Source organism: Mugil cephalus, chromosome 11 (assembly GCF_022458985.1).
Source record: "Mugil cephalus isolate CIBA_MC_2020 chromosome 11, CIBA_Mcephalus_1.1, whole genome shotgun sequence".
NCBI lineage: Eukaryota > Metazoa > Chordata > Actinopteri > Mugiliformes > Mugilidae > Mugil > Mugil cephalus.
The window spans coordinates 9,096,641-9,110,298 of NC_061780.1; the positions used below are offsets into that span (position 1 = coordinate 9,096,641).

General features: G+C 43.8%; 1 protein-coding gene across 1 annotated transcript in view; it reads right to left on the reverse strand.

The window, feature by feature from the left end:
* The window catches only part of efna3b (ephrin-A3b), a 58,601-nt gene that overhangs the window by 7,226 nt on the left and 37,717 nt on the right, over window positions 1-13,658 (reverse strand). The window contains exons 3-5 of the mRNA XM_047599567.1: window positions 4,709-5,001; window positions 3,071-3,136; window positions 2,094-2,171 (exon numbers count right to left, since the gene is read on the reverse strand). Of these exons, the coding sequence (XP_047455523.1) occupies window positions 2,094-2,171; window positions 3,071-3,136; window positions 4,709-5,001 (437 nt within the window). The remainder of the gene's footprint in view (window positions 1-2,093; window positions 2,172-3,070; window positions 3,137-4,708; window positions 5,002-13,658) is intronic.

Here is a 13,658-nt window from a genome sequence, read left to right on the forward strand (position 1 = left end):
TGTGGGTGTGTGTCAGGTTGCATCCTGCTGGGGATGACTGCTGCCATCAAGGAGTGTCATTGCTATGGGGTGTGGTGCCTGGTCTGGTGTAGGTGGATAGTAGTAGTGGCTTTTTTTTTTTTTTTTCTTTTTTTTAATATACCTTACACTACACTACATAGCTGTGGTAACAGCAGTGAATACCAAAACACCCTTAGATATAAATCATTAAAAAATATATTAAAATGGGGTAAAACTCAATTTCACACTTCAAAAGGTAAATAAACTTTTCGGTGGCTTTCCCCTCCACTGCATGGCTACTTGTGCTCTGGGAGGTAAAATGAAAGATGGGAATTAAAGAGCAAGAAGATGAGGTTTAAATGGAGAAGGGAGATGGAGTGAGAGTAAAGTAATACGAGAGAATGGTGGGGGGGAAGGAGAGGTGAGGAAACTTGTATGACCTGCAGCGTTTTGCCACAGTCAGTGATGAGGTTTCTTTTGACAGTTATTAGAAGGAACTGATTTAGTACACAAGTGCACACATGCAAGCAGATTAACAACAACACGGCTCTGCACTTTACACGCTACCTAGGAGGAGAATGTGAAGGATAGGCAGCAGTGTGATTGATACCGATGTGTCTCGTTGCACAATGGGTGTCAGCCGGCTTAGGCGGGTGTGCGTGTTGTTATTGCGCTGTTGTTGCTGTGGTGTTGTCATAACACTGAGAATAAAACATATGATCACCTGAGTGATTATATTAAAGTCTGTCATTTTTAGATTTACTGTTCCAACTTCACCCTTAAATCGCTGCCAGATTTCATGCAGCTCCAGCCCGATTGCAGTGATTTTCATCATGTGATTACAAAGAGGGGAGCAGCATGCACACAAACAGGAAAGAGGCAGGAGCAGTTAACTGCAGGAAATCTGAACAGGGCCCCCAATTTCTGAATGAATCTCTGTACTTATCCTGGTAAGTTATCGCAAAACTCTGTGTTCTCGGCTCATCCGGCCCGAAAAATGTGTGAAATGCATATTCATGTGGTTGTTTTAGCGGGATCAGCAGCTTGCCAAGCCTGCTGGTGCTGTGAACTTAACTGCACTGAATGTGATTTTTCGAAAGTGGCTCGTTTCATTTCGGTTCCTCACTTTTCACGCCGTGCGGTCGTCAAACTTTGATGTTTGATCACGTCTGACTGATGTGGCCGGTGTGTTGTTTTATTTCACAGCGGCTCCAATCATTGTCCTCTCACAGCAATAATCCAAAATGAGACACAATCCTACCTGATTTGTCCTTTTTTACAGCTTCTTTTGCACAAATGACCTCAATGTCCACATTCACTGATCCTAGCAATTTATATTATATTCCAATTTTTTTAGCTTGTTTTGAAATTCCCTGCCCACACTGTATATATTAACTGTCAGAGTGATGTGTATCCTTGTATATTTTGTACATTCTTTTAATACTTTGATACCGTCATTTATTGTTTCTTGTATATATTTGGTGCCTAATTCGGCGCGACAAGGTAATTTCCCATACGTGGGATAAATAAACATTGTTTTATGTCTTATAGACCACTTCTCCCTCAAAGTCAGGTAATATAATTAGCTAAATACACACTGATATAATGGCGACAAGCGAATGCCAACCTCAGAACGGCAGTACACAAACCAAGAGGGGTTACGACATGTCGGATACGCCCAACTCTTTATGTATAGTCTGGGATCCTGACGTACAATCTGACTGGTGGAGCCAGCCAAGTTTAGAGGCAAATACGTTCCCTGAGCACCGATCAACAGGTGAAAGTGTTAAAATGTGGAAGCAGGTGTCAAAATTCACCTCCGACAGTAGACGAGTGATTTGTGACCAGTGTGTAAAAAACGTTGGAATCGGCGAAAACAATTGTGGTAACAGAAAACTGTGAAGCATTCAGGGTTGAGCTAACATGTTGTTCACCTGAATGAACAATAGGTGTTGATTCACCTGAATTCAGACTGGTGTGATACGAATGAGTCTTTTTTTTGTTTTGTTTTTTAATGCATCCAGATGGGACAGACGGATATGTGTCACTCTTACTCAGCTTGATGTTATTAGGGCGCTGTGCGTGTGACTCACCAATATCATCAATTTTTAGGCCTGGTCTGAGTGTGTAGTCTGGTTCTGTAGGCCCCGGCTCGTCATCCGCGTCAGAGGCTGAGAGACAGAGAGAGAGAGAGAGAGAGAGAGAGAGGGAGAGAGAGAGAGAGAGAGAGAGGTTGAGGGAGAGAACAAATTGAATAAGACAGAAACACTGGTAGGGAGGGTGCAGGGGTTAATCCATTGCTCCAACGAAGGATTTTAATTACATCCAGCTCGACGTCTTGGAAAAAAAACATGCAAGGGTGCAGGGGTTAAAAAAAATCCCCCAGAGGGACAGACTGACGAGACCCAGCATCGCCAGCAGCTCTGACAGCGAGATACATTTAAAGAGAGGAGAAACAGAGGGAAGGTGAATGAAGGCAGATCAAACTGAGGAGAGCCGGCGCGTGATAGGGGATGAGAGCGGTGGAGGTTGCGAGGGTGAAAGAGGGAGGAGAGGTTAATACTACAGGGCTGTGGAAGTTAAAAGGACCGGACACGCCAGGGATCAAAGTCTGTGTGGCTGAGCGCAGACGTGTGTGTATATGAGTGTGGATGAGAGGGGGTCTGCAGATCGAAGGGATGGCAGCAGAGAGGCGGCGAGGATAACGCTACATATACATAGCCACCCACTGACCGCACACGGCAATAAATGGGTTCTGACAGGGAGAGGAGGAGAGGCAGAGGAGAGGAAGGAGGCTGGGGTGAAGGCCTTGAAACACGGAGATGCTTCTTTCTGCTGCAGACGGACTAAGAGGAGGAGAAAGAAGAGGGGGGGGGTCTACGCTGTGACTGAAAATGCTGCAGGGGAAACTAAGCAGGAGTATTAATAGCTCTGTCTGCTTTAGACTGTGCTTAGATTGTATGTGCACGCGCACATGCAGACGGACAAAAGGACGCCACCGGCAAACGAGGCACGGTCGCGGCGTTAAAGGTCGAACGCACAGCGCGGATGCACAAAGTGAGACACGTACCTGTGGAACAGCAGACGTACACTCGTAGTCTCAGACAGCTGCGTCCGTGGTGATGAGTGGGCGTGGCTAAAAAAAACATGGAATACACAACAGGATCAGCACCATGCGGAGTTTGTGCAGCGTTGGCTTGTTGAAGATAAACTGGTCAAAGCTAGCCTCAGATCGTATATGCAGTGTACTATTTGCTTACTGATACAATGGTATTTACATATGTGTCCACCACTGGATCACTATCAGTACTTATTTTGATGTAAAAAGGTTTGAAAAGGCTTAGGCTGCCATGTCATTCTCACAGAATCTCATCCTTTGTGCCCTAATAGACCTGCACAGAAAAAATAAATCATGAAAAAAAAAAAGATTAGTCTTATGTGGTTAATGTTATAACTATATTGTATAAATATAGATTTATTTTTTCTTGTGTTTCCTGCTTTTAAACGATATGCTGCTGCAAAATTCCACGCTGCGGGATGAATCAAGGATTATCTTATCTTACATGCTTCCCTCAAATGACTCGTGAGCTTGCGGTACTAAATGGGAAGTTGTGTACACAAACCGCTCGGCGTTTAAGTGGTAACATCAGCTGTAAGCCAAGAGACGGCAGGTTTACCGAGCCAACAACCGCCAATGCGACGTCCAAAATGCAAAGCCACGAAATAAGGATGAGGCCGCTGGGAAAACAAATATTTTCCTCACATTATAAAATTCCAGAGGAAACCCTATACGACTCAATTACAGTATAATGAGTAACCATCCACCTCCGCCGTTTCTGTAAATGTCTGAAAAACCTTCCCTGTGAAATTGCTAAACGCGACCCCTGTCTCTATTAGTTTTGTTTTAAATACTGAATACTAGGTAATATTCCATAATAAAAGATTTAATTAGAAGTGTATTAGGCCATTTTATTTCTGCGTGTAACAGCAGGAAAAAGCATGCATAATTATAATTGTAATGACTTCATGGTTTACTGGCACATGTAAATAGAAAAGAGCCCTTGTTATTGTAACACCTGTGCTTTTTTTTCCTGCGGTGCCAAGATAAACTGTCCGCAACGAACAAACGCAACGAAAAAACTTTAATCCCGCACCTCTTCATTTCGACAAGATGAAAGAGTGCACCCAGATCATACATGTTTCAACTCGGAAATCACTTTGATTTGCTCACTGAAAGGTATTTCTGAGGCTCTGCAGACACCAGCCCGTAAAGAGCCAAACAGTCACGAGGCGGCCTTTGTAGTGACAGCGCAGTGTTGCCGAGCAGGACCCCATTTAATGAGCGCTGCGTTCATTACGGAGTTTGTGCCCCGTAAATAACGGTTTATGACGAGCTAAAAGTTCATCATTTAAACAACGCTGTATTGGCACCAGGCGCTGGGAGTAAATTTGATTGGTAATTAACAAAACGGATGAGCCTGCTTGACTGCAGGGTGATGTGATCAGATGTGAAACAGCAATTTGTTATATCAACTTTGGTTAATGGAGCAATAAAAAGCAGAACATTTAAATAAATAAAGGAGGGGTTTGTCTTATTACTGCTTTAATCTCTCTGATCTCCGCCTACATATCTTCATGCTATATTTCAAGGTGCGTACAATAAACTCAGACAGTTTCGACACACTTTAACGTGACGACGTTTACTCACAGATGTAGTAATACTCCTGGCCGACGTGGAACTCGTAGCCCAGCGAGAAGGCGCTGTAGCGCTGGAACTTCTCGGAGAACTTGATGGGCGCGTGTGGAGCGTGGGGCCGGTTGCACTCCCATCTCTTGAAACCCAGCTGGGGGTCACAGTTCCTGTAACCACGGTAGCTGACCATGTAGAGGATGTACTGCTCCCCGGTGCCCACCATGCGCTGGCTGTCGTTGTAATGAGGGCAGTAGATGTCCAGGTAGTCGTTGACGTTCACCTGCATCGTGTAGCCCTCCCTACGCAGACTGGACAAAGAAAGAAACAGAGGCTGCTCATGTACTTGCAAAGCGCACAAGTGCACATCATATCCAATACTGGTCCTCCATTTGTTTAATCACCTTTTATTTCAAATAAACTGTCATCAACACTTCGTAACTGGACATTTACTTTACTGTTTCTTTCCCGTGAGTCAAAATAAATTCAAGACATGTATGGAAGAGAAGCTGAAGCAGAGTTTTTTTCCCCAGAGTGCAGATCCAGGTTCTTAAAACACAACCAAAACACATAAAATGAAAATCAACACATAAAGAAATACAGGATAAAATTCCCAGATTCATTTAAACATGCACATAGAGAGCAGCTCCTTCTCCGAGACGTACACATTTTTTAAATTTTTTTTTTTTGGGTTTCACACACGTCCCATGAATCGCTGTCTCCATTTCAGAATTGGCCGCGCAACACTCACTGTCGCCGTCGCACACATAACTGCACACACAGCACAACGCCCTGGATCAATGCGCGATGTGTTTGCCTTTCAGATGCTTTCCGTTTGAATGTTTGCCTGGTGTCAAACAAATCTCGGAGACTTGTCGAGTTATTAATAACACAAAGCAGGTGTGCGCGCGCTTGAGTGTGTATTTGGGGCTGCTGCATGCAGAGAATGCGGAGCTGGCTCTTCGGTATGGACTCAAGGCCCCAGGGCCACAGCTCCTTCTCCCGGTGTCAGCGCAGCATTGTCCCCTAACCCCAGCGCTCGTACATCAACCTGAGCGCAACGTTGCGCTCACGTCAGCCATCAACGTCCTGGCCACGTTTCTACCCCCCCAAAGCTCATATATCAGCGTCAACCCTAAAAAAGACTCGGCTTGACAGGAAGATAAGGTCTGATTCTGTATCCGGGAGTGTGTGCGTGTGTGTGTGTGTGTGTGTAGTTTGTGTGACAAAGTGAAATAGATTCTTTCCTGACATCCAAAAGCCCTCTTTTTCTCTCCATCACAGACAGAGGCCCATATCTGTGTGACAGAGACAGGTTGCAGTTGTAAATCATACACACACCAATGAACACGTGCACGCACACACACACACACAGACACACACACTGGAGCAGTGACACCATATAATCACAAGGGGGCAGCAGTGTGTCATCGTCAGCCTGACGCTGCCTCTCTCTCCCTCTTTGCCAGTTCTAGGTCATGTCTCCAGGGAGATTATTATTCAATTATTAAATGAAGATCGAAACACTGTTCTCAATGTCTCTCTCCCTCCATCACTCTCTTGAAATCCTTCCTGAATTTGTCTCTCTCCCTCTTTCTCCCAGCCCTCCATTTCTCTTATCCCTTCCTTTGAGTGTAACAAGAACGGAAGATTAATTGTTCAACATTCATCCTTTGCTCCCTCCTCATACCTCTCCCCTCTTTGCCTCCCCCCTCCTCTCATTTCATCATTTACTAGTCTGAAGACTTTACTTAAAAAAAAAAGAAGAAGCATTAAATGTTTTAAGCAAATTACATGTATGAGGAAATGCAAAAGAGTGACAAAGGAAGAATATGAGTGAAGGAGGAAGAGCCAGAATGAAGTAGATGGGGGGAGAAAAAAATGATGTTGGAGAGTTTTAAACAACCAAAGAAAAGCGAGTTTTCTAGGATGAAGGGATAATGGTAGGAAGGAAAGATTTTTTTTAAAAAAAGGTAAAAGACGGCTCTAGGACTCCCAGTGTGGGTGGGTGCAAATCTGCTTTGGTTTGTGTGTGAAGGAGCTTTTTTTTTTTCGTACCGCAGTGTTATCTACGAACCATCCATTTGATGGAGTGACATCTATTGGACATCTTTTCATCTCTGACACATGTACACACAGCAGATACACAAACAGCGTCTTGACAGCCAATCCAATATCATGTAAAAGTGGCATCAGAATCCTTGAAGACCATAATGTGCTTTTTAGCTTCGCGTCGCGGATAATCAGAAAATCAGACGTGGCCAATCTCAGAGTGACATTATCTCGTGGAGAGCGCGTTGATGGGGTCTGAATGATGAAACGCATCATTTTCCATATTGTACCCGCAGTCTCATCCAGATGTGACTATAATTCTTCTCCACTTGCATTAGCAGGATAAGCTGTTGTTTTAAACGCAATTCAAAACTTCCTTTGCTGTACACGTGAAGGAGGCGCAGCTATAAAATATGGCTTGGGCTGTAAGTGAGAACTATAAGACATCTGCTCTGGGCTTTTAATTACTCAGTGACATATTACACACAACACAACGCAATCTAACATGGTCTTCAGTGACTCACTGTGGGCGTAAAACTTGGAAAAGTACCTAGTGCAATCCAGCTAGTTGTGATGAGTTCTCACTGAATACAGGTTGGTAGCTGCTGCACTATTCTAACAACACAATGCTGTAGCCTCAGAGACCAGGTCACTGACACATGTACTTATGACTAACAATTATACTGAGTTAAATTTTCAATGTTCACATTAGATAGACAAACTGAAGAAGGATCCCGATCACTTCCACGCAGTGAGATAAACATGTTAAAAATAATGAATAATATATTGAATCGGTACTGATATTTGAATTGCATTTTTATTATTGGATTATGTTATAGTCTAAGTGTAATATTTTTTAATTTTATGTAAGTCTAAAATATTTCAATTGGACAACAACACAAAGCACGGTAATAAATTGTGCTTGCGGTCATAAAAACAAAAGCACTGATGTCAAGAATCAAAAATACTTTTTAAAGGAAGAATTTTATAAGAGTTCACCTCCGGTCAGTTTGTGTGCTCTTAAAAATCCAACTTTACTTTAGAATGAAAAAAATACTAAATAAATTAACACATTTTTAGAGACAGAGGAGAAGAGGAAATTGGCCACGTACATTTTACCTTTTTCTGGGCATCGTTTTCAGTAAAGTGGTTACATAGAAGTTGCGTGTTTGGAATGTGCCCTTTTATTTTTTGTGGAAAGGAGCCGTGAACGTCCCATACCAGTCACAATCATACCATCATGAGACAAAACATAATGTGTTTTAATAAAAAAAAAGAGAACTGAGTGATATTTTTTTTATTCTTATTTCCCCAAAACATGCAGCTTTATTTTTGAGTAATTTTATTAAAAATTCCCTTCTCTGATATTAGACTTTATTGGACGCTCCCTGCAAAGAGCGAAGGAGAGACGCCGAAATGCAGATTATGAAAAGCCAGGATACGTCTCCTTGAGGACGCTCCCTCCTGATTCCTCCCGTTCCGTTTGCGTCGACCCACCACTAATTTCCCCCTTTACAGGCGATACCTGGCTAGCTGAAGCTGATACCGGTGAGAGGCGGCGCGGGACGTTTCATCAGCGACACGACTCCGAGAAGCAGAGGGTTCCAAGAGCAAAAAAAAAAAAAAAAAAAAAAAAAAAAATCACTTACGTGCAGATCCACTAGAGACGTGGAGCATTGGAAGGATTGAGAGAACGTTGGGAGGATTTATAGGATGAGACGAGGGGTAGCCGGGGTTAAAAGCAGCAGCACCCGGCCACCAGAGAGCGGATGGTGATGGCGGGAGGGAGCGAGAAGGAGCAACAGCTAAGAGCAAGATCAAAGTGGGCCAGGATCAATGTCACTACTGTAAAATCACATCAGAGGGTGCAAGGGAGAGGGAGAGACACACAGAGACTGTGTGTTGCCTATATAAATCAGTCATAGGCGACATAATGCCACAGAGTTACCCCCTGCTTGCCTATTATCTGCCTGGCCTGTTGGAGCATCTTACATCAATAAAACACTTTGACAGTAAGAGCAATCATTCCTTTTTGTAACAAGAGCTTGGAGGACTGGCTTACTCTGCTGTTCTCTGTTGGTTAGTGGGGAGACTTTGTGCAGAAGGGAGGGCACTGAGGGAGGACTGGAAGCTTAAATCTTTAAGCCAGCGAGTGTGGCTTCCCCCTTCAGTAATGGAAACTCAGTGTTCGGACTAAATATACACAGTACGTTGTTGTGGGAATAGCCAGCCACTGAATATAACAAATGCAAACCAGCATGTAATTCACCCCTTACTATCGCCATGGTTACTTTAATGTAGAGAACCAGTTGTGCATCAGGACATACGGCATTTCAGCTTTTCTGCGATGATGCGTAGAAAATATTCTTAACACTGTTGCAAGGTAGAGAAACTCACTAGTGTGAGAGCTCACTGCAGCTCAGGCTAAGGTGGGAAATGTTACTTTTATTAAAACACATTTTTCACATGCCTTATTGAATCGTCTCTTCATGACAGGTTAGCTAATGCGGAAGAACGTCCCCGTATAGCAAATTTTAAAATAACCTCGTTATAGAAGACTTTACAGTGCACTTTACAGAAAAAGGAGACTGTGAACTCCACTTAGCTGCTTCAGTTTCTGATTAGAGGATGTTGTTCCAGGGACACCACCACAGATCCTAATCATTATCTAGCTTCTCCTACTATGACTCAAGTTAAAATGAGAAAGCAAAGCACTTATTTTTCATGACTTTATTTTCAATAAGGTCATTTTTAGAGCCATTTCCTGACACATATTTGCATTTTGAACAGAGTGTTTTGGGGATGATAAATCCTGTTATCATCAAAGCAGGAAGCAGCACAACTTTACTGGACTAAAAACTACAATGCCTCACACACAGTCTTAACTTAAAGATGATTTATGTATTTTTCTTGACATTTAATTCACAAGGCATCGTTATATTCAGCAGCTGCTAGGTGACTCACATTTATAAATACTGACAATAATCATTATTGCCATATATATTTTTATTTAATTTTTTTTGGTCCTCTCTTGGTGATGGACATCTTCTCGACTTAAATGGACGACCATGTTGTGTTCTCTCACTAGGGTTGAGCGGTATACCAGTTCTTACCTAACACCCATATTTTTCTCCGTTATGATATGAATTTATAGTATAACGACGTACCGGTGCATTTGATTACACACATACGTATTCGGAAAGCTGCGCCGCAAGACACAGTTTCAGACTGGACCATTTTCAACGTGGTGCTTTTTAAAACTGCGTCACCGTGAAGCATGGTGAGGATGGAAAGGTCTGAAAAATGACATGACAAAATGGGAGGACTTGTGCCAGAAAAAAGTGCGAGTCGGTGGTTTGTTTTTTTTTAGGGTGACCAGACATCTCCGATTTCTGTAGACAGCTCCCATTTTGGATGAGGTGTCCCCCGGCTATAGCTGTCGCCGTAAGTGTCCCCAATTTTAGCTTTATGAATCAGAAAAAAAATGTTGCGCGCAGACTATAACTATTACGGTGGTCGGTCGCCCTGCTATTGACATTACAGACAGAGCAGTTTCAACATGAATAAATATGTCAAAATAAATTAAAAATCGCAATTGTCCCCATTTACTAATTTCATTTTGATAACATTTAATTCTTATTTTTTTTTATATATATATATGTATATCTCCGAGCTATCCCGGGGCCATGCAAACCCATTTTACTACTAGTGTGGGATTATTTACCCAATATTTACTCATCATCACAGTAAAATAGTCCATCCTCAATTAATCTACTGCATTAATTCCTTTCTTAACCAGTAGAAAATGTTGTGAACACGTGACACAAAAAAAAAAACAAACAAACAAAAAAAAAACGTAATATACTGTGATACCGTCAGAATTTTGAAAAATACCGTGATATACATTTTTGGTCACCCTGCCCAGCCCAATTTCTCAAAGAGCCAAATTCACCAAGACGACAGTGAGACGGTATCCTCACAAAACTCCGAAAGAGAAAACATTAAGACTGGAAGCTTCGGCTTCTTCCGCATCTCAATTATTTTCACAGCTTGATTCCCGCCGTATCTGAGCCCAGTGAATGCCAGCGTGTTGATTCGGGGTCTCTGAATGCTTCATCTGCCGGGCACACGTGGACACAGTGATGTAGTGCTTCAGCATAATCTCCCTATCGGCACTCATTGATCAAAAGTGGAAGACCATGGGTGGCTGATTGGGTTGCGAGGCGGGAAAATGTGTGCAAAGGACTGAGCGAACCGCCAAAAAAAAACATATATGCCACGATAAATCAAGGTTAAAGAAATCAAAGGAGAAAGGGCCGATGGCCACGAGGTAAGGCTGGATTAAAACTTGTCCAGCGGTGCTATAAATGATTGCCAATCAGCGCTTAAAAGTCACTCTGCCTCCTGAGGCTAGAATTCCTCATCCTGTCTCAGTTCGGTACAGAGATGCTAACATTGTTGCGCGATGGCTCCAATCAGCCGGCGGAACCGCAGGTATAATTGAATGGCTCTCCCGCTGAATGGAAACTCCTGGAGAGCTGTAGCATCAATGAGGCCCTCATCAAACACAGACAGAAGTCCATCCCACTCCTCTTCCTGCTCCCTGTACTCACATTTTTCTTTCTCCTCTCTCTTTTGTCTTCTTACCTCGATTCTTGCTCGCTCTCTCTCTCACTCTGCTCCTGTCTACATGCAGCATTGCCGGAGAGAAAGCATGCGGACAAGCGCTTATCAAGGACTTGTGTGTATACATGTGTGTAGTGGTTTGTTCTAAATTCTCCCCATTAAAATCGATACCCGTCTAGAGGGTGTTGAACACTCTGGAACATGCTGCCTGCTCTCAAGGCCACTACAGGCCGGTGCAGGCCTTCAGAGCGATGGTTCATCATTGGTAATTGATCAAAGCATTAGAACGAAGGGGGTTTCTTGACAAGCGGCACAGCACTGACATGATCGTATAACAGAATTCTCAGAAACTCCTTCTCAATTTCCACCATTTTCCATCGTTTTCACCCATTTGCTTAATTGTTCTGCTCTTTTCTCGTCTTAGTCTCTTTCCTCCATTTGCCACCCTCTCCCTCACTCTTCTTCTCTCCCCCTATGGATATTGACTGTGCGGTGCGAGGGAGAGTGGTCCGGCATGAAAACCTAATGGCAGGCGTTATTAGCCCTCTGAACTGAGCTGTCTCGGCTCTCGGCACAACAGACAAACAAACACACTCCCCGACTATTATGTGCGCGGCAAGCATGATCTCCTGCACATGCATGTTTCTGCAATCAATCATGCGCGCCTGCGTGCGGGTTTTGTCCAAGCACAAATGACACAGATGGATGGACGTGAGGAAATTAAAATGAACAACTGCAAAAAAAAAAAAAAAAAACGGCAGATGGCGGAAAAAAAAAACGAGGCCCGAAACACACCCTGGAACGAGAAGACAAAGAAAAAACATCGGAGGAGATCAGAGGCGTGGGCGGATGAAAGGGTGAACGACAAGATCGGGAAGGGGCGCAGACAAAACGCTTCAATTAAGAAAAATGTTGTTTAACCTGTGAGTGGGATCGGGGCTTGTGGTCTTTACCTTAATTTGCGTGCGTATTGATTTTGTTTTCAACTTTAATTTATGGTCCGCTTCGCCGCCATCCCACCCACACAGCCTATTTTACGCTCCAAAGACTTTCCTCGCTTTAAAGCTTCTTCTATCTCTCAAATCCCAAGTGTTGTTCACCATGTATCTGCCAATGCGAACCAATCTTTCCTTCTTATTCTGTCACTACGGTCCCATCAATCCTTCCTGGGCCGCTCTATCACTCCGTTTCCCTAGATCTCCCTCTGTCTCTGTTCGCAAAGCCCTTACATGAGCAATAGTGATCCCATCAGACACTGGGCCAGCAGAGGCAAAGAGACACACAGAGAAGAGAAAGAGAGTGTATGTTCCCTAAGCTCTCCCATGATTGATAGTGATCCCGTCTGATGGCTGTGTATAGACTCAGCACTCAGTGAGACATTACCCTCTGACCCGGCTATTGATTCTTGCATTCACTGCCCCAAACACACAACGCGAGCCCTGACCCTGTCTGCGCAAAAAACACAACCCCCACACACACACACACACACACACACTCGCCCGTGTGTACAGTCCTACAGATTGATAGTTTGGCGGTGTCCTGCGAAACCTGATCAATCTGCTGCATAACAATCATTCTCCCTGCCTTCCTCAGCCCACTTCCTGGACGAGTCACACGGCACCAATGTCCCGCTGACCGATGTGTTTGGGTCAGGGTCCGGAGGCTTGAATATCAGGGCTGCGGGGAAAAGAGCTCCAGCGCCGGGATAAACCGTTCTCAACAACAACAACAACAACATTACTCAGATCCCTCTCTTGAGCCACATTTAATAAGGGATCCGGGGCATGAAGTGGTGCAGAAGGACAATGTGGAATGAGAAGCAGCGCCATCCATCAAGCAGACCTGGGTCACATCGTACTTGCAAATAATTCCTTATCTGCTTGCACTTGTTTTAACCTACTTGAACTGCAAGGCGGGTGGGGTCTACCATGTAGCAGATACCAGCTGCTAAAGTACACTATTTAAAATTTTGTGAACTTTTTTTTTTTTCCCTGTGCCGTGCCCCCGCCGCGCGGCCTTATGTGGCCGACTTGGGCGATATAAGACAAAATATCTCCGATCAAGCACTTCAAACAAAGTGAAACAAAGGCTCAGAACAATTTGCAACCCTTATTTGACCTGCGGCCAATATCGCAGAGTAAAGTTAAACACAGAGAGAATATTTTCGCCATTGTAAGTCAAAGGAGGCAGAACCAGAAAGAAAGGAGAGACGGAGAAGAGTGCCAAGTGAGCTCCGGCCTAATGGGCTTCCAAGACAAAACCACAGCTGGCTTTCAACATTAGTCTCCAT